This window comes from Aspergillus novofumigatus, assembly GCF_002847465.1.
Source record: "Aspergillus novofumigatus IBT 16806 chromosome Unknown P174scaffold_1, whole genome shotgun sequence".
Classification (NCBI taxonomy): domain Eukaryota; kingdom Fungi; phylum Ascomycota; class Eurotiomycetes; order Eurotiales; family Aspergillaceae; genus Aspergillus; species Aspergillus novofumigatus.
The window spans coordinates 5,097,693-5,124,468 of record NW_020194274.1 but is presented as its reverse complement, the minus strand read 5'-3'; the positions used below and the strand labels follow the sequence as shown (position 1 = coordinate 5,124,468).

General features: G+C 48.1%; 8 protein-coding genes across 8 annotated transcripts; 2 read left to right on the top strand and 6 right to left on the bottom strand.

Moving 5' to 3' along the window:
* Positions 1-241: 241 nt before the first annotated feature.
* Positions 242-899, bottom strand: P174DRAFT_53819 (uncharacterized protein). Its single transcript, XM_024832376.1, has 2 exons — positions 790-899; positions 242-735 (listed from the first exon to the last, which is right to left on the bottom strand). The coding sequence occupies exon 2, from the start codon at positions 624-626 to the stop codon at positions 297-299; it is 330 nt and encodes a 109-aa protein (XP_024688280.1). The 5' UTR covers positions 627-735; positions 790-899; the 3' UTR covers positions 242-296.
* An 835-nt stretch (positions 900-1,734) lies between these two features.
* On the top strand, positions 1,735-2,801 carry P174DRAFT_509553 (uncharacterized protein; the record flags this gene model as incomplete). The annotated part of the gene is made up of 3 exons (XM_024831572.1): positions 1,735-1,970; positions 2,012-2,498; positions 2,566-2,801. 3 exons carry the CDS (start codon positions 1,735-1,737, stop codon positions 2,677-2,679), a joined length of 837 nt encoding a protein of 278 aa, XP_024688279.1. The 3' UTR covers positions 2,680-2,801.
* A 194-nt stretch (positions 2,802-2,995) lies between these two features.
* On the top strand, positions 2,996-5,586 carry P174DRAFT_501104 (MDR family MFS transporter; the record flags this gene model as incomplete). Its single annotated transcript, XM_024831014.1, has 6 exons — positions 2,996-3,219; positions 3,268-3,330; positions 3,434-3,564; positions 3,612-4,956; positions 4,987-5,354; positions 5,441-5,586. The coding sequence occupies exons 1-6, from the start codon at positions 3,143-3,145 to the stop codon at positions 5,584-5,586; spliced, it is 2,130 nt and encodes a 709-aa protein (XP_024688278.1). The 5' UTR covers positions 2,996-3,142.
* Positions 5,587-10,967: 5,381 nt separating this feature from the next.
* On the bottom strand, positions 10,968-11,851 carry P174DRAFT_438116 (uncharacterized protein). Its single transcript, XM_024826460.1, has one exon. The coding sequence runs from the start codon at positions 11,829-11,831 to the stop codon at positions 11,178-11,180; it is 654 nt and encodes a 217-aa protein (XP_024688277.1). The 5' UTR covers positions 11,832-11,851; the 3' UTR covers positions 10,968-11,177.
* Positions 11,852-13,982: 2,131 nt separating this feature from the next.
* On the bottom strand, positions 13,983-14,529 carry P174DRAFT_53772 (uncharacterized protein). The gene is made up of 2 exons (XM_024832375.1): positions 14,311-14,529; positions 13,983-14,248 (listed from the first exon to the last, which is right to left on the bottom strand). Exons 1-2 carry the CDS (start codon positions 14,447-14,449, stop codon positions 14,121-14,123), a joined length of 267 nt encoding a protein of 88 aa, XP_024688276.1. The 5' UTR covers positions 14,450-14,529; the 3' UTR covers positions 13,983-14,120.
* Positions 14,530-18,985: 4,456 nt separating this feature from the next.
* P174DRAFT_469978 (uncharacterized protein) lies at positions 18,986-22,101 on the bottom strand (the record flags this gene model as incomplete). Its single annotated transcript, XM_024830578.1, has 3 exons — positions 18,986-19,922; positions 19,982-20,095; positions 20,156-22,101. The coding sequence occupies 3 exons, from the start codon at positions 22,099-22,101 to the stop codon at positions 19,283-19,285; spliced, it is 2,700 nt and encodes an 899-aa protein (XP_024688275.1). The 3' UTR covers positions 18,986-19,282.
* Positions 22,102-22,637: 536 nt separating this feature from the next.
* On the bottom strand, positions 22,638-24,172 carry P174DRAFT_509550 (uncharacterized protein; the record flags this gene model as incomplete). Its single annotated transcript, XM_024831571.1, has 2 exons — positions 22,638-22,896; positions 22,923-24,172. The coding sequence occupies 2 exons, from the start codon at positions 24,170-24,172 to the stop codon at positions 22,638-22,640; spliced, it is 1,509 nt and encodes a 502-aa protein (XP_024688274.1).
* Positions 24,173-26,044: 1,872 nt separating this feature from the next.
* P174DRAFT_361315 (cupin domain-containing protein) lies at positions 26,045-26,572 on the bottom strand (the record flags this gene model as incomplete). Its single annotated transcript, XM_024821775.1, has 1 exon — positions 26,045-26,572. One exon carries the CDS (start codon positions 26,570-26,572, stop codon positions 26,045-26,047), a length of 528 nt encoding a protein of 175 aa, XP_024688273.1.
* Positions 26,573-26,776: the final 204 nt, after the last annotated feature.

The window sequence follows — 26,776 nt, the reverse complement described above, 5'->3', positions numbered from 1 at the left end:
CACTTCCCACTCCAGCACGTTATCGGACCCCGTTCCGTGGCTGTTGGAGAGGATCGAGTGGCCTCCACCCAGGCCGAATCCGCCTGCGATAGCCACAATGTGACAGACGCCGCCAACAAAGCCCTGTCCCGTCGTGTTGGCCGTAGCATACGCCTCAAACCCTTGAACGCCGGCCCCCGAGCTTGATGGCTGGCCGTTGTAGTAGGAGGACTCATAAGTGTAGATGAACTGGGTCGAGCCCAGGTTACGTGTCCACAGGGACAGTCCACCTTTTTCCCGTCGACATGCCCGCGTAATCATGGCCAGTATTTTTGATGACCAGCCGGATGTTTTGCTCCCTCGAAAACATGATCCCTCCCGTGACGTCCTCCGGCTGACCTCACATCGATCAAGTAGCTGGCGAGGTTGCCCAGTTCACAAGGCTGAGGCCTGGGATTGAAATGGATCACAGGTGTAGTTCTTAAAGTACATGCTGAAGGCCTCGGAGGTACTGTCGATGCCTGCTGATCCCACATGAAGCTCCGCATCAAGCTGTGGACCCCGTCACAACTGAGGACCATGTCACCAGTCTCAACAGTGCCGTCTGCAAGGCAGAACCTCCACCGGGTCTGGGAATTGCGTGACATTCTTGATGATCGCTTTGGTATGGACAAATGATTTTGTCAGGCAGGCCGTCATAAACAGAATTCTGCAGGAGATTGCGTCTTTCCAGGGGAAAGAAGCCAATACCAATGACTTATAATGTTAGATTGGGTGCATAACGTACACAACTTAATAAAATTGACGTACTTCTTCTCAGCATGGGTGTACAGTAGATTATCTTGTATCACCCGGCCATTCCGGCCCCCGGTCCAAAAAAAATGGTTCACTGGCACTGCGTCACATTGAACCGGAGGGAGATAGCTGAGTTGATGGGGACCCGTAGGCCACGTGGCTAACATGGAGATGCCATTGCCCATTGACAGCGCAACCTCAGCATGCTTCTCGAGCACAAACATGATTAATGCCGAACCGCTGGAGGCAGTTGGAGGCCTACCATCTGGCCACACCGGCCCCAACACAATGATTAGGAATGGACGTTGAGTTGACAGTTGTATGATCTGAGTGACTCGGTGACTGTCAATCTATGAGCAAATACGTCAAGAGGAAGGTGTAGGCGTTTATGCAAGCGAACTGCTGGTGATAGTGAGGCCCGTCTTCCTGCTTTCTGCAAAAGGGATGGGGTTCGGCCGATGGATGCCGCATTTTCAGTCCTGCAAGATCAAATAAGTTGCCATCAAGCTTCTTTAATTCTACCGAATAATGTAGTACAGCATACGATCTGGAGGTGATCACTGATACTAAAACGAGCTGATGTTTGCACCCCGTACGTGGAAATAGTGGCAATAGCTGACGATAGTTGTTACAGTTATAGGTGAGTCATATTCCTTTGTCCAATTTGTACAAAGAGTGTCAGGATGTATTTATAGCCCTTAGCCCATGCTTATAATGTAAGCAACCCCGGGGATGACGTGTCTCTTGCATTTCTCAATTCATCATCTCTGTCGCAGTTTGCATATCGCTCATTCAGTCAACAGTTAATGATCATCAATACCTCTTTTGGACCTAGACTTCGTTAATATATACAAGGGTGCAACGGGTGACGGCGCTGAATCTCCATTGAATGCGCTCGCAGTATCTTCAGATGCTCCAGATCCCGACCTATTTGCTTGCAACTCAATCCACACCGCCATCATGAACATCATCACTTTCATGCAAAACCGTCCTCGACTTACAGGTGTGGTCTCATTAGCTGCGGCCGGCAGCATCGTCGCCGCATACCTTGGCAAGCGACGCCTTGACCGGTCATACCCGAGAGTCTCCATCAAGGAACTTCCAAAGTCAAGTGCATGTCGCAACCTCGTGGAGAGCAGCGAAGCGGTCCCGAAGTCTGTATGGGGGATGGAAAAGTCAGCTCTGCTGGCCTCATGGTCTGGTGGCAACCAAACCCGCTGGGTCCCCTCCTTCGCAGCCTTCAAGCGGATGTCCCCGTGTCCCTTCTCGCTGGGTACGGAGCATTTGACAGTGAACAGAGTAACACCGAGAAGGATGATGCGCATCATCTGATGCAGAATCTAGTTGCTGCCTTTCTTGATGCGCGGGCCGCCGGGCCGGAGGCGTGGTTTCTGGACAAAGAGGTGCCGCCACTGTCCTTTGCGCCAGGTAGTCTGTTATTCGGCGATCAAGGCAGCATGGGAGCCTTCATGCTTGGGACCTGGAGTACAAATCAGAAGTCTTCTATCCAGCCTCACGCTCTTGGTCCAGAAGCACCCGAGCCTTGCTCCGAGTTCCCGTCAAACAGGGACGCGATCCAAGATAGTCCCACCGACACAGCCGGAGCCGTGATGTACTGGAAATTTCCCGACGGGCTGGTCCGAACAGTGGACAAGGCAGCATCGTATGGTCTACCGTGGCGGTTCATGGATGGCGGATTCCAAGAATTCATTGTGGAAAGGGGTGTCAGATGGAATGGCCAGGGTGACATACATCAGTGTTGAATGCTCTAACCTCCACCCGGGCAGCCAGTCTACAAGGGATTTCAAGATGTTGCCATGGCTGGCTTATGAGCTTCACGTATTATATGCACAACTCCTCTGGCATAATACGGTGATGCAACTTCGTAACCGCACGAAAACTTGAGTTGATTTTCTACATTCACATTATGATAGAGAGTAGTAATAGAGATACCCCTCCGCTCATCTTCCCTACTGCTTATGTCCTATACCCGTGCATATCCAGACGCTTAGATATTGCTGATAATCCCTCGCTGACCATATCTTCCTGAATTCTCACTAGATACGGTAAATGACTTCGGGGTGATGTCAGCTTACCACTGTGGCTTATCCACGGGGAAAAGCGGACCGCTCTGCCCGCACTCAGCCGCTTGAGGACGACTCCGTTAAACAATAGGCAGAAGAAAGCATCGGAGGTGTATTTTCCGTTGATGAGACTTTGTCCCACATTCGGCGCAAGTTTTGGTTTTCCTCTTAGTGGATATAACTACCTTAAAGTAGCCGGTGATAGATGACAGTATGTGGCGCAATCATCCCAGACAAATCGCCCATTTGGACCTTTACTCAGCTAAGAACTATCACTAAGGAGCATGAGCTCCGATCCCTCGAAAACGGGTGGTCTAGCCGTTGAGAGCTTCCCAACCACGCAGCCAGCCATTGGATCAAGGTACGAGATAGTGGATGTCGTATCAGCGGTCGACTGATGCTTCTCTAGGCCGGACTCGCCGGTCAATTGCTCTGTGGGGACATCTACGCTGGCTAGACGCTCGTCGGTGTTGTAAGTTCCCCCGATCGAGAATATCACACTGTAAAGGACACTCCTGACAACCTCAGCCTCTCTTCCGCGGTACTATCTCTGCATTTGCAAAAAATTATCATAGGTTGTTAATTGGGGGAAATTGTAATGTCCGCTTCTGGCATGACTCGCTGGCTTGTACTTTTTCAGCGTGCGCTGGCCCGGCAATGTCCGTCTTTGCAGACAAAGAAACCAGCCTAGGGGCCTCATTGGGCAGTAAGGATCGATTTATCCAGTCTCTCACACTCACTGGGTGATCTCAGATGAGACTCCTGTTTTGTTTGCCTCCGATATGCCCCGAGTTGTCCATGCTTATCGTAGTCTTTCTTCCCATCCAGTCCTTGTCTGGATCCAGTATGGGGTTAAAGAAGGGGTGGAATTATCAACAAGCCGCAATTCTGTATTACAGAGCTGTTTCGTTCTTTTAACTCCAATCGTCAGTCTCGCATGTTTTTCAATGACCGTACCCTACGACCCTCTGCCTACACCCGTCATGGCCGTCACAACCAGGATCATGGCTGAGAGCCTGTCTGAAGAACGCATACCGCAAGCCATTTCCAAAAAGCATGACGAGTCCATTGTGAATCCTCTCAATCCTCTTCCTCAGCGGCAACATCGTGGATGGCGTTTCTGGGCCGTTTTCCCAGGCCTCTGCTTTGCCATCCTTCTTGCTGCCCTGGACACCTCCGTTCTTGCCACTGCTCTCCCGACCATCGTGGACCAGCTGCACTCGGGCTCGCTTTATATATGGACAATCAACGCGTATTTTCTGGCTGTGGCTGCGGTCCAGCCTATCGCCGGCCAAGCGTCCGACATTTTCGGTCGGCGATACCCTATGATCATCTCCGTCGTCCTCTTTGCCCTGGGAAGCGGGCTCTGTGGCGGAGCGAGCACCACTGAAATGCTCATTGCCGCGAGAATCGTGCAGGGACTTGGAGGCGGGGGAATCTTTGTGATGGTCGATATCATCGCGGCTGATTTGGTAGCCCTTCGGGAGAGACAGAAGTTAATGAGTATCATCATGGGCACCTTTGCCCTGGGGACGTTTATCGGACCTGTCCTGGGAGGCGCCATCGTCACCAAAACGACCTGGCGGTGGGTCTTCTACATCAACCTCCCTGTAGCGGGAATTGCCCTGGTCTTAGTGGCTCTGTTTCTGAGGGTCAAATGGAACCGAGAGGGCACTCTCAAGGACCGACTTGCTCGCGTGGATTTCTCCGGGAATATGATCCTCTCTGCGGCGATTGTAGCCATCCTGATTGCCCTTACCCGGGGAGGAACCACGTATACTTGGAGCTCGTGGCACATCCTCGTCCCGCTCCTAGTCGGCGCTCTCGGCCTGGTTCTATTCGGCCTGCATCAGGAATATATCGCGCGCGAGCCGACGATGCCGCGTCGCGTGTACAGCAACACCACTTCTCTGGTGGCCTACATTCTCACTTTCCTGCACGGGATCATCATGTCCTGGCTCTCGTTCTTCCTACCGGTTTACTTCCAGGTGATGCTGCGGGCCAGCCCCATGAGGTCCGGGGTGGATATTCTCGCCATCGTGATCCCTCTCATGCCAGCTGGCATCGCGGGTGGCCTCATGGTGGCCATCACCGGCCGGTAAAAGCTCACTATCATTCTCGGCTACAGTCTGATTGCCGTCGGGGTTGGTCTCCTGACCCTCCTGACTGACAAGTCGAGTACGGCGACATGGGTCATCTTCCAAATCATCACAGGAATCGGCGGCGGGCTGTCGCTCACCTCCACGCTGCCTGCTGTACAGGCTCCGCTGCCAGAGAAGGACGTCGCCATCGCCACCACCAGCTGGGCATTCGTGCGAAGTTTTGGCGCCATCTGGGGCGCCGCCATCCCCGCCGCCGTGTTCAACTCCAAGTTCGACAGACAGCTGTCTCACATCAGCGACCAGGCCACCCGCGCACTCCTGGCTCGTGGTGGGGCATATGAACATGCCACCAAGGTCTTCATTGAGACCTTTGACAATAATCCAACCGTGCAGCGTAAATCCTGGATGTCTATCAGTCATGCTTGAAGCTCGTTTGGCAGGTCTTGCTGGCGTTCGCCCTCGCGGCGTTTCCCCTTGCAGTGTGGATCCCGCAAGTGGAGTTGCGGAAGGAATTGGTGACGGAGTTTGGACTGGACGAGAAATATGACGAAAAGAAGAGACGTGAAGCCATTGAGCAAGAGACAGGAGTAGAGCTGTCGAATCGAAGCACTCACAGGGGCGACTAGTCGTAAGCTTCAATCAAGGGCAAGGCACTCAGGCGATATAGACATCAATATTCCATGATAAATGTACATTAGATGATAAATATTTACTCTCCTCTTTTTAGCAAGGCCCGAAAGTTGTTTTCAACTCTTAAACAAATAGGAATACCTAAATATATCTGTATATTACATCCTGCCTTTGTGATAAAGAGCCAAAATGGAAAATAAAAAATGCTGTTTATCGAGACTCATAGTGTCATCTATCTACTTCTATAAAGAATCTCTCATTTATTTCTAATAGAAGTGTTCTAAAGGGTTACGGCTAATAGTTGGCTGCTTGATATATGTCATCCATCTAATACCTATAGATCAAAACAAATGTGTTGATATCAATAAATTGTACTCTTGTGTCCACATTTATCGCAAATGGGAAGTTACATGATTCTTCATAATGCAACATACAAGAAACAACATCACATATTACTATTCCGTAGGCCTACGCGCATTAAACCCGTCAATAATCATAGATTAGAGCTGAAGAGTTTTAGCATTGTCAGAATCTATCATCTCCAATTTTCTGATACCTCACCCTACGAACCACCACAGATCTGTTAATTCTCTCCACAAGAAAGTCATATAACCTTTCCTACTCTAGCTATTAGGATGAAGTCTGTTTGGCAGAGGGTTGGATACTTCTTCTGGTTTACTTTCCTTTGGAGACATGTTCCAGTTGGACTCCAACGTTACGATGGCATAGTCGCAGCGAGAACAGCACATGCATTGTTCACGAATAGAGAAGGGCATGTGATGCTTGAGCCATGGATGTAATATCCATTTGACAAATACTTTGCACCTTAACAGAGGCAAAAACATGCATGGTACATATCCCAAAACTATCAACGCTTAATTACTTCATAATTGTAGACCTTCTCTTGTTATATAACTTCTATTATGTCTACTGTTTTCATACATGTTAGCACCAGCCAATTAGCTGAGGCTAACTGAGCACAAACATACGCATTCATATCACACAATTTCTTTCTTGTTCCCAGATCCCACTTCTTCCATGATGAGTGCACTGAGACTGTGGGGCTGGCAGCTCGCGGGGCACCAGTAATGTCGTACGGTCCGTCCCGGCCGAAGCACTACTGCAACCGGCACAGAATATGGTTACGAGATCCTGCGTCCGACTGCTTCCTTCAAGGCGGCGGGTACGATCGCTCCGACGTCAAAGATGTCTCAGACGTCAAATAAGACTCCTGGTCTGGATCCTAGCAACTACCAAGTATTTTGAGCATTTACGTGTCTGTCTTCCACAGTCTGACTGTCTGATTGATATGCCAAGGCCGCGCCGCATTCCAATGTCTGTGGGTGTATAACTAGTTTTCCGTCTTTTTCTGGGCTCGCTCTAGTTAATGCTGTTCCTCAGGTCCCCAGATATGCACTGTTTCATAGGGTCATTGATATCCAGAGAGCTCTAGACAGGTCTTTGTGGTCTCCGCATGCGGATGCTTCTAGGTTGAAGAAAATGCTTATTAAGAATGCAGACCACCTCACTATATGATTTGTCATATATGCACTCCTACCACTAAGCTAAAATGGTGTCCTGATAAACTTCCAGCTAATAGAGATGATAGTGAAGTAACAGATAGACAACATGATCTGCATAGTCGCATATTTGTGAGGATCGAAATGTGATAGTTGCAGTCCCGCCAGACAGAGGAAAGAACTCTCAATTACAGTGCTCCGAAATGCGCTGAGTTGGCCCAGTTTCCCAATATACCGTCTTAATGGCCTGTAGTCGCTCCAAAACTTCCTGAGCGGACTGTGTCCAGAGTCATGGGATAGATAGATAATTAATTTCGCTAAGTGGCGACCTAATGAAACAGGCAAGCCATACATAAAATGAGAAAATTGAGAGGATACTAATTCATGGAGCAAGACTGATACTGTAAGGTGCATCGGATTTCTTTGCCAATCATAATGCTTGATCTTCAAACGTTTGTCTACGGCAAATCCTAATATTTGAATCTAAAGTTGGCCTGGAGTGTGAATGTTGTCTAGGCTGTATAGTATCACCAGAAGTACAGGTTTGAAATCTGAATTAACATTCCAATTTAGACTATTGTGAGGAAATACCCAATAACATGAAAAACCCACACCAAGCCTAGAGTCAGGAAGCAATTTATCATAGCCCGGAATTACCACATGTCCGCCTGTAATATCATCCCCTCCAAAGGTTACCTGCAGAGCCACCAGGACATAGAAATCTAGGTCCATTATCAGCTCGCCGGAGCAAATGGCTGCAAACCAGCATTTACCATGCTCTTTACCGCCACAGATCAGGTCTGCTTGGATCTTCGAAAGCGCACTCCACAGATAGTTAGCCGGTATTTAGGAAGAGCATCAAGAAAATAGGTCTCTTACCACGCCAGGGCCGCCAGGAATTGGAGGTCTGCCGTAGGCCCCACAGATTCCGAGACAATGGAGCCCGTCTGCGCAGGGGTGCTGAGTACCAGTGTGGCATATTTCACCAGGTCCGGGAAGATGTGTCCATGCTGTAACACATGTCACCATAGCAAGAGCTAGAAGCTTCATTTTGGCTGCTGAAGACGAATAAGGGATGGATGTCTGTCTTGAATACCTTTTAGATTGTGAGAAGTGAACATAGGAGTTATTGGGGAATTGATAGAGAGCCTGCTGAGTTTTTATATCCTTTCCCTCCTAGTCCAGTATCACAGCTGCAGTTTAACTGCGGAAGAAAAGCCTATACTTTCACACCCCAGGGTGTGATCGACTGTATGACAGCGTATGACGCTTCACACTCTTACTTCATGACTTTAGACGCTATCTGGCAGGATGTGGTTGAAATACATTGACTGACGTGGAGATCCTGTTTTAAGCAAATGTAATAGCACAAGTATGATGAAAGCACGAAGGACTTTACGCATTGCCTTTAACAGGACATATTCTCCATGGAACAGGGATGTCTAGGCCTGTCTTAGGCTTGAAGCTGAGGAGCTTAACCAGGTATGATGAATGAACTTGTTTTCATACCTAGACTTTAGTGACAGCGAACCCCAGGAAGCAGATATTGTGCCAGTACGGAAATAAGAAAATACGCATATACAACCACTCTCAGGTGTGTGGTTCCAGTTCTCCTGTTTAATCTGAACGATGTATTACGGTGGGTTACAGCCAATGTAAGTCTATGAGTATTTTGTGTAACATATAAAGTTAACGGAGATTGGGACCAAGTCGATGTGGAAGGTTTCTTGCCGAAAGGAAGAATGAGTCGGCATGGCACATCGGGATGCTCAAGAACGAGCTACGAAGGGCCTAAGACACACAATGGTCCAATTCATGGATACAATCTGTAATGTAACGCAGTTTGCAAGAGCGTTTTCTACGTCTAATGAAGAAATATTGTCCACTAGAATAGGGCTTCAGTCACAGACAATCATGAACAGAGAGTCGTCATGGGCTAGGTGGATACAAGAATGGTGATATACATTTAATTGTCGCTCAGTAGCCAGACTTTGATATGAAACAACTTGGATCGCCTGAAGGTTGCTTGATGACTGTCACTACCAGCAGCGTGCTGTCCGCGGAAAAGGCAATACCTCTAATCCAGTTCTGTATTGGCTAGGGGCAGGGAAGTTGCTCCAGAATATGTTTACCTGACATGAGGGCAGAACATCTATGGCCCAGTGTCTCAGTCATGACACATCCCAGAGCATTTCAGGATGTGGTCCGGCACATAAAATATATGTCCAATTTCAGCGCATCTAAAACCAAAGAAGCATGGTAAGAAAAATTTAACGCAATGAATCAAACTACCTCTTCCAGTACAGACGGGGTGCGATGTAACCCAGTATATCGGCAAGGAAATACCCCATAATAAGTGCCTTGGTTGCTCTTAGAGGGCTGGACATAAACATTATCGCCACCACTGTTCCTAGGTAAGTATTGAAAAGTTGATATCCTGGACTGTTAGAGACTCCATAATTTGGTAGTATAGCTGATTATTTCCATACTGTTGCTGATGTCGGCTGGTATTCATTGGCATTCAGGCTCTGCTCTTATGTACTTTAGTTTATCTTTGGCAAGCTATAGAAGCTATTCTCCATCTAGTGTATATTCTTGCTCGCCTAGGTTATCTTCCTAGTGGGCTCCTTGCTCTGCTTAACAGCTATAATATCGCCCCATGTTTATGGTTAGGAGAGCTGTGACCGGCACAGGCTTTGTGGGTATTATTAGTGGATTCTTTACCAATCTTATGTATATCTTGCCTCTCTATTAATGGCTATTCTTCTGTGGCATCTTGGGTATTATCAAGAGTGTAGCCATTCTTGCTGCACCTTTTATTAGTAGACTTATGACCTAATTACTTAGTTAGTGCTGGTATTTCTGGATAAATCTGCCAATTAGAGGACTTATGCTTTTAATGACTATATTCTTATTCCTAGACCTAAAACCTAGTGACATGAGCATTACCTTTAAGCAAGAAGCTAGTTAAACATAATCTACTAAGTCCCAGCACTGACTAGTCTATTTATTATGCTTTCTTAGGCCACATGAAGTACCCCTGGGATAATAATAAAGTAACAAAGTTATTAGCCCTCTTGTCACCTTTACTATCCTTATTATTACTTTTTGCTCTAACTAATACAGGTAAGGTGATGCAGCCATTTTACCACCCTATATTATAAAGAACCATAATATTATTACTGCTTCTATCTTTAAAATGTGCTCTAATAGCACTTCTAATATGCTTGAATATTACGTACCTACCTACTATCAAGTTATACGCGAGTACTCGCCTAGTAGAAGTAGATATATGATGATTGTAATCATAATTAGTGCTACTATTAGAATACTCCTCTGTGGGTTAGGGCCCAGCATAATTAATTACTATATGCTATTTATGCTCTTTTCTTTAATGTTAATGCCCATCTTTGCAGGCCTTATAATGACTTTATGGGTAATATGAGCTTTATATGACTGATTCTGTACTCTGGGGTATACAGATTCACAAGGCTTTAATACACCAATTAGTACTATATAAATGGTGCTGCCCACTAATGATATCTTACTAGGCCTCTCTATTATGCTCTTTACATAGCATTTTAGTCCCACTATGTCTATTGCAATAGCTCAAGTCATTTTTATGAATGAACTCTTAACTAACCTAGCCTGAGTAGTTTGAGATCCGGATCCTGTCACTATTGATTACCACAGGCTATTGGAAATTGTGGGATGTGCACACAGGGCCTACATGAAGATATTCTTATAGATGTTGGTAGAAGTGTTAGTAAGATATGGTATCTATCTGTTGGACTGACGAGTGCGCCGTTGATTGGAAGCTTGCTCATGGAGTGGCGGTCAGTCAAGCAAAAGAATACTTAAGTCATTAGAGACAACAGTATAAACGGATAAAAAACCTACCTGCAAGAGCGGCTTCGAATAACCCACATCATATTGAAGCTCAGATTCCGCAGTGACATTCTGGTTTCTAGAGATATCAACATGAGATTGGGAAAACATTGGACATTCACAGGCTACCAACTAACGATGCAAGCGAGGAGCTAAGGGCGCTGGATATAGAGTTTGTTTTATATACGAGTCTTTCCGTCTAACTCGCCCTTTTCTCGGTCCTTTACTTCTCGGACCTGCTGACTCAGTGCAAGGAGCTGCTTCTTTAGACTCGCTATCGCCCTCGGCGCTATCCCTTTGGCCCCTTCAACCTCTTCGTAGACGACCTCGAACCTCACGTCACCACTGGCTCGTATTTTTGTTCCGGTAGCAATAGTCCTGACCAAAGTCAAGACGTCCCGTAGAGGGACACCGAGACTCTTTTCCTCCGGAATAAAAGTATCCCAGTGCACTTGATGAAAGGTGTCGTTCAATTCTTCAGTCTCTTTGGGCAGCGTAAGGTCGAATATCAAATGAGAAAAGGGCGGAATACTCGTTATTGCCCGTCTCCACGCCCTACTAAGTGGCTGGATATTAAGGAATTCGTTTTCGGAAGTGAGAAGCCCATTATCGTTGCAAATCCTGCAGGCTTCAAGCAATTCGGCGTTGACTAGAGGCTGGAGCAGAACTAGCCTTGCCTTCCGCGTCTGTGATTCTGGCTGAGGTGCGCCCCCTGAGGCTTCAGTGCTCGGGCTAGAGACCCCAGGCGTAACGAGAAAGTTATCAAGGAGACTAGGCTCAGTAATACGTTCTGCCTCGAACATGCTGATGGTCAAATATGGTGCATCCAGCATTTGAGGAAAGTGAAATAAACCATCTGGAAACTAAGTAAAGAACAGGACATCTTATGTAGGTGACGTCAACCTCGTGATTGAGAGGGGTAAACGCTCAGGTCCAGAATCTGTATGGATCCTTGCATGAGGAGCAGACATCCCTGCTATGTACATGCCGCGTGAATGCATACAACTTTAAAGATCATTACACTTAATTATTATATTCTGCATAGGTGTAAGTAGTGGTTAACTTAACTATTAGCTTTACCTAAGGTGTGATAATAGGATAGTAGGCTATAGGAGAGAGGTATCTATAATTACTTTAGCTACTATCTCCCCTTTATTAGAGATATAATTTTAAAGACATACTATAACTTAACTTTAGGAGGATTAACTCTCTGTAGAGAGATAGGATGAATAACCAGGAACTAAACTATAGTAGAGAACAAAATAGGATTTAATCTAGGATAGATTATAGGGATAATAATTTAATTAACTATTTGTCACACCCTGGGATCCGTCTCTGCTGTTCTCTGCTAGTCAACTACTTTAGGAACGGGGTGATATAGTTCTTAGACTATATCTAATACTTACCTAAGGCCTACTGAGTAAGGTAGGACTATGGGGGACTATGGACTTCAGAGTAGATGGGAATTGAATGTAGACTCTGCTCACTACACCTTATGGTCACTCCTAATTATTAGTATGGTAACCATGAACTCCGCGCACGACACTGCTAGTAGAGATTAATCCTGTAGATAATAAGTATATATTTAAATTAATACACAAGCTGTAGGATGCATTGGTAGAGTTAAGGATGTGAAATCCATACTAGGGTGACATGGGATAGCCACTGAAAATCCTCCCTGCATCTGTGCCCCGTCATCGCGGTGGACCTAATGTGTGACATACATATGACACCCCACATGAATAGAACCCTTTCTACCATTGCCGGTGCAGCATCCAGTGTAATACACAGTGTGTACATTGTGTGCAAGGTATTCCTGCTGCTAGGCCCAGGCTGTTGACAGGTACAGGACTGCGTCGTCCTGGTAATCTTTCACTATAAGGCATTCACCAAGAGCAGGGAAAGTGGGCGTACAGTGCAGAGATAGGCAGCTATCCTTCCATAATCTGTCCCATACATCGTTTCCACGCATTGTAAGGCGTCGGAATGATCAGGCCGGTACCCTGCACCTTCGCTGCCGTTGACCCAGTTTCCTTCACTGCGGTATTCCGAAGACGCGAAGTCCTCTGTTGGGAAGTTGACGTGCATTTCGACTGTCCATACCCAGGTTAAGGATAATATTCGATAAGAGAGAAGTCCAGTTGGGCAGCCTCAAGCGCTCATCAGAGCGCTTTTGCATTTATCTGGACTTGTGCTCGCTGTACGCTGATTATGTATACCTCAATATGCGACCAGACCGCACATCAGAGCCACATAAACCTCAGTAGTCTGAATTCAAGACCAGCTTTTCCTGTCCGCCTCTCAAGTCCTTCACGAATTAACGTCATTTCCGCGCCTGCCGGTTGTAGTACTTGTATTATAATTCGTCCATCATATCTATCAGGTTCGTTGACTAAATCTCCTCTTCCTCCCGCCGAGAAATGAGAGGAAGCAGCTTGTGATAAACTATATCTTGTGGTGCAACCCAGATTTACAATGATAGGTGCATATCAGACGCCCATGAACGCATCGGACGGCGGAACATGTTTGTAGATCTCCTTGAAATGGAGCTGTATTGATGAGCTATCGTTTGGATATGAGGTGCTAGCGCATCAGCACCTTAGAACTGTTGTAATAGCTTGGGGAAGTGAATTGGAGTCTACAAACGCCGCAAAGCGGAACTAATATTGTTCTACTGTCCCAGACTGTGCAGACCAGCACAGGTTTTATTGAATAGCTTGAAAATTATTTTCCAAAAGCTGCCTTTGCATTTGCATAACAGTATAGGAAAACCTAATAGTAGGGGAAAACCTATACCAAGGCAGAAATAATACTACATTAATAGACCTTTTCTTCCAATCAGCCATACAGAAACAGATGTCCACCAGGTCAACAAAAGGGCTTTTTTTTTTTTTTTCAGAAATATAGTAGTGAGGCTACCCAGAGGTTAGTAAAAATGGCATTGAACAGATCTCAAGCGAATTGAGACGCGAGCAAAACCATAATAATCTCCTGCGGATGTTTATGAGCAGCCTACAGTCAGGCACAAATCCTGGGTTACAGAAGTTTGTCCAGACATATATCTGGTTTGTTGGGTACTCCACAACATCTTAAGCTGCAAAAGACTTACCATATATACGCGATCATTTGTAACAAAGAGCTTTCCCTTGCGAGCCACACTTATCGTCGCACTTCTTTACATAGTCCGGGTAATAGATGTTTTCGCAATAGTAGATGGCTTGATCGTTGTAGTGAGGGAGATTGTTAAAGCCTTAGTTCAAGTCAGCAACTAATACTTTGCCTTCCTCTGTTGTATATTGGTGTTGTGCTTACCAAGTTGACTTTTCAAATACCAGCCACAATACGCGAAGCCACGCTGGCATTGCGGTGCCATATACACTTCATAGGCCGGATGACTAGCCGCAAGGGCAGCGGTGGAAAGACATAGAGCGAGTAGAGAGAGTTTCATCATGACTATTTATTGGAATCTTGATTCCTTTTAAACGTTGATTAGGGGTTAACACGCAACATCAGTCGCATATGAGGGAGAATATCTCCTTTTATAATCTCTGCCTACCGATTCAACCCATTCAACAAAGGAAGGTTTCTAAAGTTGCCACCTCAGTTGACATCACCTAGTATGCTGGTGTTTACCAGTTAATGGAAGAACAGCCCACTGCCATGTAAACCTGATACTGAGTAACTAGTATATCAAACCCTTTTCATAGTACCCTAAATATCGCCACTCTCTACCGAGTGCTCCGGAGGAGAATCATAATGACTTACAAGCCGTGACGTAGTTTAAATATTCGACCAGTATCCCATGGTCGTCTGTAAATTAACCTTCAGAGGTTTGGCGTCATTTAAATACAATTTTCCGGCTTAAGAAGAAAAGATTAATGTTCAACAATACGTGCCAAATATTGAGTCTAGCTAATGTTAACAGGAAGTCAATAGACTTCGCTCAGACCCACTGGTGACCCTCAAACGCCTTACCCGCATCCGGGAAACCACAGGTCACCCCGCAAGCACTGGAAGTATGCACCGAAACAGCAAGATCCATGCCCTAGGCTCACCCTCAACGCAACGCGGAGCGGTGAGGGTGAGCCTAGGGCATGGATACCTTATATCATAAAATCATTTTATTTGTATTAATATTTTCCCTTTCATGTCCGTTGTGTATATAATGGGGAGATCCTTGAAAGATTTCGGACAGAGTATTTTATTTACAAGTATCTGAGTGCGAATCGCTTCAAATTTATGGGAAATGGCCTAACTCTCAGGGATGAGCGCGGAGAGGATCTGGCGTATTAACTTACAAAGTAGGTCAAGCTCTAGTTCCAGACTGGCAAGAGTCCATTGCTGAGTATCTAGATATGTGTATTCACCATTTGAGAAAGTTGTTGAAGCGCCTTTTGATTTTAGCATCTGACCTAGATAAGAATTTGACCTATTTCGCGCTTGTGGGTCCACACGATCTTGGTGGACCACTTCACAAATAAAATTCTACAGAATCGCTCCCGTTCAGATTGAAAGATTCTCGGTCATCGAGCTTCGACATGCATGGATATGGTTTTTTGCCTAATGCTTATGTCGCCGTGTCGACTCTCGCAGGCACTGTTGCGCCGTTCCACACCTAACACACCCATAATGAGGTAGTGTCAGACTGTTAGAGGATACATCGACGACCTTGAGTTCAACAGTGTTCTTATGGTTCCGGCTTGAGAAAAGGCCTCAAAGGGCGTTCAACACTTCAATTGGGGATCGTTAGACCTTCATGTGGAAAGGGGCATGTAATATAGTTTATCAACCTTGCCTCTTGAATCTACGTTTAATGATTCCCCACTCTTACAAATCCATATGAGAAAAGTGAAGCTAGCATAAGCGTCTCATGTAAAATAACAATACTCATTTCCTTAAATCTCGCCGACCCATGCACAAGATCAGCGGAACCTGGAAAATTCTTTTGACTCTTTGCCAGATATCTGGCCACGCCCTCAGAAGAAGACTTATCATAGGGCACCATTGCCTAATACATCATCCTTGTTACATGTTGAAAAGCCAGGGGGATGTGGCTCTGCTATGTTTGCGAGATTTTAGACCGTTTGAACCATGTTGGCATAAATCCTGTCACTAAACATATGGTTAACCTTTACCTGGTGGCCTTGTTTTAATTCCAAATCTATTTTTGTCTTTCTAATATAGGTACGCTTGATATGTATGTCATACGATGAGACCAGAATTTCAGCTTTACGTGGTTTTGCAGCTGACCAGTCTGCAAACATCCTTATCAGGAGTCACCAGTATTTTAATACATTAGTTAGTTCTTGTGTAGTTGGTCTAGATTTAAGTAGACATTTGTTCCAGCTTTTCAAATTGCTCCTTGCAAGCCTAACTGTTTGTTCGCAGGATCCAATATTCCAGCACTAGGGTTGACACATCTGACATGGACGAGCTGGATCCACTTTCCTCGATCTTAAGTGAACTTTCGACACTGGTTTGCCTCTCTCCGTATGGACCTTGATGTGCTATAGAGCCGGTAGCACTATGATCGTCCCAGGAATCTATATAAAGACCCTGTTCAGTCTGCATCCTTCCATCATTTCGTGCCGTCCATGACTCCAGTTACTATCAGATCATCAGTTTCTACAGACTATCTTAAAGGAATCATCGTTCACTATGTCGATGAAGATTGAAGGTTCCGGTGGCAACTTGCACTTTGTTCGTTGGAATGCCAAAGCAAAGAGGATACTCTTACCCATTGGTGGGTGCACTGATCCAAGTGACGCCTGGATGGAACCTACTGCAACCATTTCCACCAAAGCAACTGGACCTGCTTCTTTGATTCAGAGTACCTATGGGACCCCTGAGTATCCCAGTAATTTCGAGCTCGTGGCACCTGAAGGTAACAATCTTGTCCACTGCTGGCGTCACAATTCCGCCGCCGGGAAACGTCACTGGCATGGACCTACCGCAACCATTACCAGGCGACGGGCCCTGGTGCCCTAATCCAGAGTACTTACACAGACTCGGTGTGAACGCACGCGGCAACTTCGAGGTGGTCGTTCCGGTAGGAGGTTCACTTGTTCACTTACTACCGCGACACTCGGGAGGAAAAACTGGAACGAGGTTGCTAACACCACGGGAGGAGACACATGGCTGTCTTTAATCCAGAGCGCTTACGGCACTCCGGACAATCCTGGCAACTCTGAGGTTATAATCCTGCAAGGGAACCTTGTCCACTGGTTAAGAAATAACACTCAGGGAAGGCTTGGTCACAGACGGCAACAGTTGTTCCGAATGCTGACGGCCCTAACGCGCTTATCCAGAGAAGCTATGGAGAGGCGAACGGGACACCGGCAATTTCGAGGTTATAACAAATGTTAATGGAGAGTCTACACACTACTATCGTGTGAGCTCGCCTGACCGTATTTGGTATGCTGGTCGAGTGATTACCGCTGAGGGCCGGGGGAGTCTGCCATGGATGGATCCAAGAAAATAAGAATGTGCCTTGCTAGGCAGCTTTGGCGGTTTATTTCTTTATCTTTTATTTGTTTTTTATTTATTTATTTATTTATTTTTTATTTTTTTGGCCGTCTGCCTATTACAGGCCTGCCAGACGATGGTATGCTTTGAATAACCGTGTTGTCCCGTGAAGTCCTGGGTGGAACAAGAAATATCAGCTGAGAAGGAGGGACATTGTGTCTTCTGTGGGGAAAGCTATCCTCCTACCTATGTCTCTCGCTCAAACATGTGTGTCAATAATCGGTTATTTGTTTATTTAATGGAAATCATTTAGCCAAATAACTGGTTAGGCTGACCACGTATACAACTGGCATATGGGTATAATGATCTAAGAGAATTAAGACTAATAACAGTAGAGGCAGAAGGAGAGCCTGTTAGTTATGTATACTGAATAGCAAGTGAGTATCTAATGGACTGGGCTAGTGCACTCATAGTCTGCTATTAAGAATGGGAGGAGGAAAATATTCATGAGTATAAATTTACCGTTGGCAGGTCCATGCAGTGGATGCATGACACACGACTAACTAGTAGAGGCATTCAAATAAGCCTCTGTCACATGTTGTTTTATAAACAATCATTTCCGCTTCTTCCTGATCTATGCTTCAATATCCTCCATATCCTCCTGGCCTTGGAGCCACCTACTAACCGCGCTCAGTGGATATGTCAACATGGATTCTCCTGCCGTCAAGCCTAGACACTACTAGCAACGGTCCAGCTACACCACCAAGTAGCTCTTATCGAGTGATCAGTGCCATGGTATACTTACTCCGCATCATTTATTTCATGCATAGCCGCAGTGGCTTCGTCATCACAGCTAAAGCGAACAAAGTCAAAGCCTCTGGAGCGGCCAGTCTCTTTATCATTCACAATAGCCTATATTGACTTAGACAGTATGCCAAGAGGGAAAATGGCAGGGGCTGTTTACTTACTGCTTGTTCTACTGCCCCAAATTCCTTAAACTTCTGGCGCAGAGTAGCATCATCTGTGGTCCATGACAATCCACTAGTAAAGTTCATCAGCGTAGGCCTCAAAGCACGGACAGCTTAGTTTGGCACAACCCCAATGGATAACTTTGACAATTTGAGAAATGATTGGTTGGCAAGATAGTTACAATATATGTAGAGGGGTGTCTGTAGCGAGATGAAAAAGATGCAACCTATGTAGGATGTTTTCAGGGGGTGGTGTCCTATTAAACATAATAGCTGTTGGGTAAGTCTGCCTTTTGAGAAAAGCAATGTTAGCCAATTGTGACTAATATCGGTGGTCTCCTCAATCCCATTGGCTAGTAGATTCAACTGACAAATAGAGGCTCATACTGATGTGTGTGCGAATTGTTTGGCTGAAGATAATGGTACTAATGCAGCTTATTCCTGCTGAGTGGAACCACACCAGTTGCACAATCCCACAGATGAGAGGGATTTAAGAGTGCAGGCTTCCTCGCACAGACCATGGTTCGTGGTGGATCTCTTCACTGGCTGAACTCGTGTGAAAGCTGCCCATGGCTACCTGATAGTTTTCATGTTGTCTTCAATCAGGCGAGGGGTTATCTGCAAGCCCTAGTCGAGAAATCTGCCTAACAGCCCGATTACGAGATTCGGCACGGAGACGCAAGTTAGAGATTGAGACCATGGTCTCCAAAAGTCAGAGTGTGCCTCTCTTGAATTCCATTGCGTATTTGCACGGTGACTTTAAGACAGGTACACATGTAGATTGATATGGCGATGATTGCATTGGCAGGTCTATCTAGAGACCGACCCTTACCAAACTCTGTAGCCATATACTACGCAGAGGCTACGGTCACTTCTACCCCACCATTGGCCAGCTGCACCTGCCATCCTCCGCGCATTGCCTTGGCCTGCGAGGTGACTTTGTACTGAGTGCTTGTGCCAGGGCTCTCAACCCAGACGATTGCCGATGCAGCCTTGGACGGCCCGGGGACAAGCCGCAGCGTCACTTGCTTGGCGCTCGTTCTCGCGAAAGAAAACTGTTCAATCCAGCCGGAGCTGGCGACGATGTACACTCCCATGGACGCTATGTACACCCGCTGGCGAACTGCATCGCGCGGCTGCACTGTCACCGTTTGTCCATTCACTGCGAGGTTGCCGCCGTACGCAACGAGCCCCAGATCCGGGTCCTCGACGACGTACGTGGCGGACGCGAGCATAACACCCAAGAAATTTGGCCCGTAATCGCCCGAGTAGTCATCGCCCGCGAGAGTGTCGGGAAAGGAGTGGAAGGCGTTGTACATGGATCCGTCCTGGCGAATGCTGGTCAGGGGACCAGAGACACCGCCGTAGCCGACGCGGAGAAGGTAGGTGTCCTTGGGCTGCTGGCGGAATTGTGCGAGCAGGGGAATGGCGTTAAGACTGGAGCCATAGTGGTGGATCATACGTTCGATGCGCTGTAGCTTTCCGGCGTAGCTAAAAGGGAAGCATGTTAGGTTCTTGATGCTGGTGAAAGAGAGCAGAGCAGCGCATACATAAAATCCCAATAGCGCCGGGCATTTCCGTTCCAGCCCCAGTGAGAAACAGTAGGCATATATCCCAGAATGCTATTGATTGTCTTGGTCGCGGTGTTGGTGAATTTGAAATAGCTGTTCGCAAAGTCCTCTATCAGCTTGTCATCCTTCCAAGAGAGAGCAGAAGTGGCTTACTTGGACCAGTAGTACACACCCTCCTGTCCCGTCGAATCCCACGCCATCTCACTGCCAAACGGCTCTGCTTGCGAGTTCCACAGGTCTGCGCGTTTTTTCATGGACACCTCCACCGCATCTGCTTCCTTGGACCACCCTTCGCGGCGCAGATCATGGAGAAGTTCACCGACCACCGTCTCGCCCATCTGGCCAACCCGCGAGTATTGCACCAGCTCCCTGCCGGCGGAGTCGGTTGCAAAGCAAGCAATCGTGGTATTAACGGCGCGGCCGAGATACCACTGCCAGGTGTTTTGTTTCAGCAACCCCGGCTGGTCACGACCGGCGCGATACAGCGCCCAGTACGTGGCGACGACGTGGATATAATCAAATGAGCGTTGGGTGGAATAGGAATCGGCCTTGTTCCACGACCACCAGTTGCCCCAGTCGATGGACTTGCTGTACGAATACCCTGACACGGCGGAGGGCTCGTAGAAGAATATGCTTTTGCGGACCAGGTCACCCCCATTCTGGATCGTGCGGAAGAGCACCTTGCTGACGAACTCCTCCAGCTTGGCGATCTCGTTGGCATCCGGATGGGCGCTCTGTTTCATCGCCGTCGCCATATAGATGACACCGCCTTCGTCGCTCAGTCCCGCAATCCAGACGCGGGGATCCTGGAGGACGGGCTTTTTGGTAGAGGCATCATATGACATGATGGAAGGGGCGCGGCCAAAGGGATCCGACCTGTCAGTGAACCACATTGTTGAGGTGGAAAATTGGCCCAGACGGGCGACGGCGTCTGGGGCCGACTCCACAATGAAGTAGTGGACCGTTTGGGTCTTGCCATCGGCGTAGGAGATGGTGAGCCGGTTGCGGCCCCAGGCGGATCCGGTGGGAGTCAGCGAGAGCGCGTTCTCTTTCCGGGTGATGGCCAATGCATTATCCTCGCTGACCACCGAGGCGACGTCGGCCGGGGCGAGGATGCGCAGTTGAACGGTGAGGTCTCGGGGCACCACGTATCCCGTCCCAATCGTCAGGGGGGTGTTGGTGGCACGCACCGCCTTCTGGATACCGCGGATGCCGTCCTTCACCACTGAGAAGCGTAGACCGACAGTTGTAGACTGTCCGGCTTTCAGGATGCGCGAGGTGGCGGGATTCCAGGGTTTGGCCTGGCGCCATTCCGTGTCGGCGTTGGCCTTGGAGTGTACCAGCCACTCGTAGAATCCCTCGAAGGTTTGACTCCCGTATGCGGTGGAGTCAAAATAGGGCTCATCGATATCGTGCCACGCTTCAAACGGGGTGCTTGTGTTGCCCAAGGGTGTCACAATCAACGCTTCCCCCGTGCCAGACGTTGGTGTGACCTGCAGATAGCCAGCGTCCATGCCAATATAAGGGTCTGTCAGCGAGCACTTGGCCGACATCTCCTCCGGGGTCCGGTTGGTGAAGATACTGTTGAACTCGGTCGGGAAGCCGAGACTGCCAACTTCAATGTCATGGTCGGCAATATTGGTGACAGTGAAGGACAGGCCCAAGTCGCCGTCGACATCGACCCATCTACGGATGATGCGGAGTGGCGAGTTAGCAGGCAAAGTCGGGGTCAAGTCACCGGCTGCCAGGGCATCTTTGGCCTGGACGACGGTCACGGCCTTGCGAGACTTCGCGGAGTTTACCTCAACCCATTTTGTCTCCCCAGTGGCGCGGTAGCTGAAGGTGATATCCCCGTTGTGATATTGCTCATTCTCGGTGCGGACGGGGAGATAGTCAAAGGGGAGGAAATCAAAGGAGTTCCCCTTGGGTGTGAGAGATGCAAGAACCTGGGCGTCTTTGACGAGCTTCAGGTCCCAATTGGCCGTGGACAGGGAGATGTATCCATTTTTGAGGCCGATGTTGTCCTTTTGACCGCAGACGGTGAGAGCCAGCAGGGTGGTGACAACGCCCACGGTTGTGGAGAGACTATGCCAACCCATTTTTTATTCTTATTGCATATTATGGAAATGAGAACATTGAAAGCTTGATCTTCTTTGGCTTTTTTCAACCCTCTCTTTACCCTTTCGAAGCATGGCTAGCTTTGTATTTAATAATATCTCAGGCTTGACAATCACAATGATCGCTGCCCATTCCTTCTGCGGACATTTACAAATTAGAACCATCAGGGTTATGGGCCCATTCCTGGTCAAGTCAAATTGCGTCCTGAAGTGGTCTCTGCATGTCGATCTCTCCACATTATAGCTTCTAACCTTCCTGGTTGGGTATAAGACCGGCGGACGACTGGGATAAAGTGGGCTTCATCAAACCCCGCTTCAGCTAAAAAGAAACGGATGAACTCCCTATTCGCGGAGGCATTGTTGTGACGGAGTAATAAATGATGCATTAGATTTATTGGCCACGACGCCGAACACCTCCGGCGTTACATGGAAAGGAGGATCTACTGAGCATAGCTTCTAACTCGTCACCAATCCGCTTATCGTGAATATATTACTCTGAAACATCCTCACACATCCCGTCAGCTTTTCTGCAGCTCTGTCGCCAAAGCTTCCCATTCCTTCACGCCAACACCGGCAAACTGTCCGCCCGAGCCGGATGCGATCAGGGTGGCACGGATCGAGGTGGTGCGGATGGTTTGGAATTTCACCACCTGCGGAGTGTCGGTCACCTTCAGGGGATAGGGAGTGGTGTTGACAACAGGCTTCCAGTTGGACGACTGATCCAGATATTCCACGAACCATTTCTTTGGGGGCGCAACTCCCACGTTAGCCCGGCGGCTTGGTCGGCGAAGAAAACCATCGACGTCCCGTTGAGTTCCACAGATTCTTTCCACACATAGGTAAGCACGCTGGTCTCTCGGGACTTTTCTGCTTCATAGGAACTCCAGTAATCCGGGGGCAGCGGGTTGGCCCGAACGATTCCATCATTGACGGCCTTTATCCAGTACTGAATCCCTGAGGGATACTTCGAGCTGGCCACAGCTTTGGGCGCAATGTTGTATGTTGGAGGAGCTGGTGGCTTGGGTCCAAACGTCTGGACGACCTTACGGATTGCTGGTGGCGACTGATTATCGTCCCAGTTGAGCTTGTCCAGCGCGATACTGCGGCGGAAATGGCCGCCTCCTGTGGCGTCCGCCGTGTGGTAGACAAGGAACCATTCACCATTGAGCTCGATCGCGCCAGGGTGGGAGGTTGTCGAAGAGACGATGGGTAGAATGACATCCCGGAATTTCCACGGACCCAGCGGGGAGGAGGCTGTCGCATAGGCGATACAGGCGTGGTACGAGGTTGGTGTGCAGGGCGAGTCCGGGCCTGCGTTGTTGGCTGCGAATAGCAGATAGTAGACGCCCTTGCGCTTCATCAGCCACGGGGCCTCGAAAAACCCTGTCAGTCCGTTAACCTGAGTGACGGACGACCGCACAGTGACCATGTCCGCGTCAAGCTCATATGCGCGTAATGCGCCAAAGGTGCCAAAGTACATGTAGACCTTGCCGTCGTCGTCCACGAGCACAGTGGGATCGATGTTCTGGATGGAATTGCCCGGCGGAGGCACTGACTGCGAGATGATCGGGCCAGACGGGTGAGCATCGACATAGGGCCCGGTAGGAGAGTCGGACACCGCCACCCCAATAGCAAACGGGTCTGCATTCTTGCTATTGGCCTGTGTCACCGGAGCGTACATGTAGAATCGACCGTCGCAGCCTTGAACCACTTGTGCTGCGTATGAGGTCCCGGGAGCAGCCCAGGCGAACAGCTGGTGCGGCTCTGCGACTTTCGGGTAAAGCATCCATTCGGAGCCGGCAGTATTTGGTGTCGAGGAGACGAACATTCCCCACTGCTCCATGATAAAGTTGTTTTCATCTGGAGCAGCGCTGTCCCGTCCGGTGAGGATGTAGAGTGTATTGTTGACCACCAGAGGTGCAGGGTCGGCCGAGTACCACGAGCCATCTGAGAGGATTGGATTACCCTTGGAGATGAACTTGATGGGCCCGGACCCCGTTACCTGGGCTAAAGTAGTTGCGCTGAAAGCCAGCGCAGACCAGGCGATATGCATTCTGGGTCGTAGGTGCTAGCGACGGGGAATAATAGAGGATTCAGGAGGGGACCAGGCAAGGGTCCAACTGCTTCACTGCAGATGTTAATAGTTTCTTTAGGCGGACGAAGGCCTTACTTAAAAAGGGTCAGACATCAAAGTAGCTTTCCGATGACTTGGATCCCAGTCGTTCCCACATTTTGCATAGTTCGTGGTGACATATAGAATGCAAATGTGGGCCCAGCTCCTGATTTGAGCATTTATTTGCATCCGCGGAGGTGCCATGCATGTTTCATCCTGGATTCCTGATCCACACGTTCCGGGCCGAGTTGAGTCTAGTTCGTCATGAAGTTCCCAGTGTATTGAAGGAGGCGGAGTCTGAGCGATGAATCCCAATCTGCAATGTCCGAGACTGCGGAGAACCCTGATCTTGAAACCTTGGCGTGGAAAAGGGTCTCGGAGGATTGACCTTAGCAATCACAGAAAGCCGATTTCAGCAAGCGTGAGTTGTCATCGAATCCTGCGGGTTTGCTGTAGTAAGTCGCTAGTCTCGGTTGATAGATAGTCTACAATCAGGACGCATGCACATATAGGTTCATAGCTATCATGCGTGTAGAGTGCTCAGCGGACACTTTATATGCTATTTCGAGAGTATAGTGTCTTCATCTACACGCTATATACTCGAGCCGAGCTTAGGACTCTACGATAAACTGGTCTTATGGTACAGGGGGAAGAGTCTAAGATAATAAGAAGAAATACTGCAATATAAATAGACAGTTAAGCAGTATAGCTTTATATATGATTGGCAAATCTTCTGCAGCATTAGAGACAGCTTATTATTACCATAAACCATGCAATGACGCTACCCATACGCACGGTCTCTAATTATCACCTCGTCGCCCATGCCATTACCGAGTGGATACAAACATACACGCTATAAACAAGGAATTGCACTTGACTGGCCGCTGTGTTTGTTTCTGACCTCCATCACAATTCTCAGCATCTCCACAGCCCGTGTTCCCGTGTCTTTCTTTTACCATCGATGTTTTAAAACATAAGAAGCAGTCCTGTGAGCCAGCTAAGGACGATTCCAAGCCATGGTTCTGAGGCAGCTGACGCTTCACCACTTTGAATAGTTGTCGTTGGAGTCACTGTTGTCCCCGAACCTAGTGCGGCAGATTCTGACGAAGTTGACAAGCTTTCAGTCATCGCGACTCTAGATGAGGATGAAGTGCTGAAACTCTGGGAAGACCGTGTGAAGATGCTAGACACTGTGACGGTGTGAGTCATTGTGTCATGAGTAGTTGTTAGAAAGGTCTCGGTAGCATGGATTGTGGTCGAGTAGACAGGGCCGATCTCCAGGGATCGCCGCAGGTGAGTCAGTACATCTGGGAAGCAATGTGGAAGACAAACTGCCCTGTACCTGTCGAAGTCGCCTTGGTGGAATATGTAGTCTTCTGCAAAGAAGTATGGCGTTTCAGGCTTAGGATCAAAAGTCAACCGGCTGCGCCTGTTTTAGGAAATTTACCAAGGTTACTGTTGTCCCAAGCAGCAGCCTTTTAACCTTAGTTGAAAGCAAACTGGCTCTGATCAGCCTAACACCGAATGATGGCGTCAACCAGTATCTCTGCAGCGACTCAGCACCTCACATGAGTTACAAAAGAAGACCATCATGCTTGGCAAGTTGCTTTACGATATTCGCTTTGGAGGCTAAGAATTGATAGAGAGAGGAGTCATAATTGGAGGCATCAGATTCCCGGTGGAAAACTATATATAGCATACCTTGTTGCTGTCTTGAAGGCATGCCCGTCAGGGATCTAACACCCTTCGAGATCGAACAATATCTCGTGGCCGCTGCATAATACCTTCCTGTTCCACCACCCCATTTATTGCTCAGCAGTTCGGAAACTCCTCGCCCAGAGTTCCATTCTTAGTGACAACGGGTTGGCACTCCGACATGACACCAACCATGCGAGACCACTGTGTCTTGCTGGGGTTCCGCCATTTGTGCAGAGTAGATCGCTGAATTGTCAAGTCCCCGGGTTTGATGATGCGCGTTTCACCAGAGGACAGGGTGAGTTCGATCTCGCCAGCGATCTGGATGACAAAGTCCAGGCTCACGGTCCGATGCATGGGACTTTCCGAGTCTGGAGGCGTATCGATATACCAAACATTGGCACCGCCACCCTGAGTCACCAGCGGAGGAAGCTCGTTGACCGAGGTCTCGTAGAGCTTGAGGTCGGTGCCATTGGTGAGCACCACGGGCGGCCTGTCTGTGGTATAGCCCAGACGTGCCAGGGCTCCGCCGAGATCGTTCACGACGGGAAGGGACTCGCTGAGGGTACTGGAGAAGAAGGAGTTGCCCTCATCGTCATTCTCGGTAATGTAGCGCTTGGGATTGGGAAGAGCGTTTTCAGCCATGATTGATCTCTGTGCGATGACTGCGAGAGATGGCTGTAGCCGTGGATAGAGCCGTGGATGATACCCAGGCAGACCAGATAGAGATATAAAAGCACAAAGCCGACCATACTTCGCAACAGACGCAGCGGGTTTCGCATCGGGATTCACGTGTAAGTAGACATGATGCCTGCAAGCATCTGCATGCAATTATGGTGTGTTATGGAA

Coding starts and splice junctions, on each gene's coding strand:
- P174DRAFT_53819 (XM_024832376.1), bottom strand. CDS start 626: ATGTCACGCAATTCCCAGACCCGGTGGAGGTTCTGCCTTGCAGACGGC.
- P174DRAFT_53772 (XM_024832375.1), bottom strand. CDS start 14,449: ATGATGAAACTCTCTCTACTCGCTCTATGTCTTTCCACCGCTGCCCTT. Junction 14,249..14,310: donor GTATTTGAAAAGTCAACTTG/GTAAGCACAACA, acceptor ACTTGAACTAAG/GCTTTAACAATCTCCCTCAC.
- P174DRAFT_438116 (XM_024826460.1), bottom strand. CDS start 11,831: ATGCTGGATGCACCATATTTGACCATCAGCATGTTCGAGGCAGAACGT.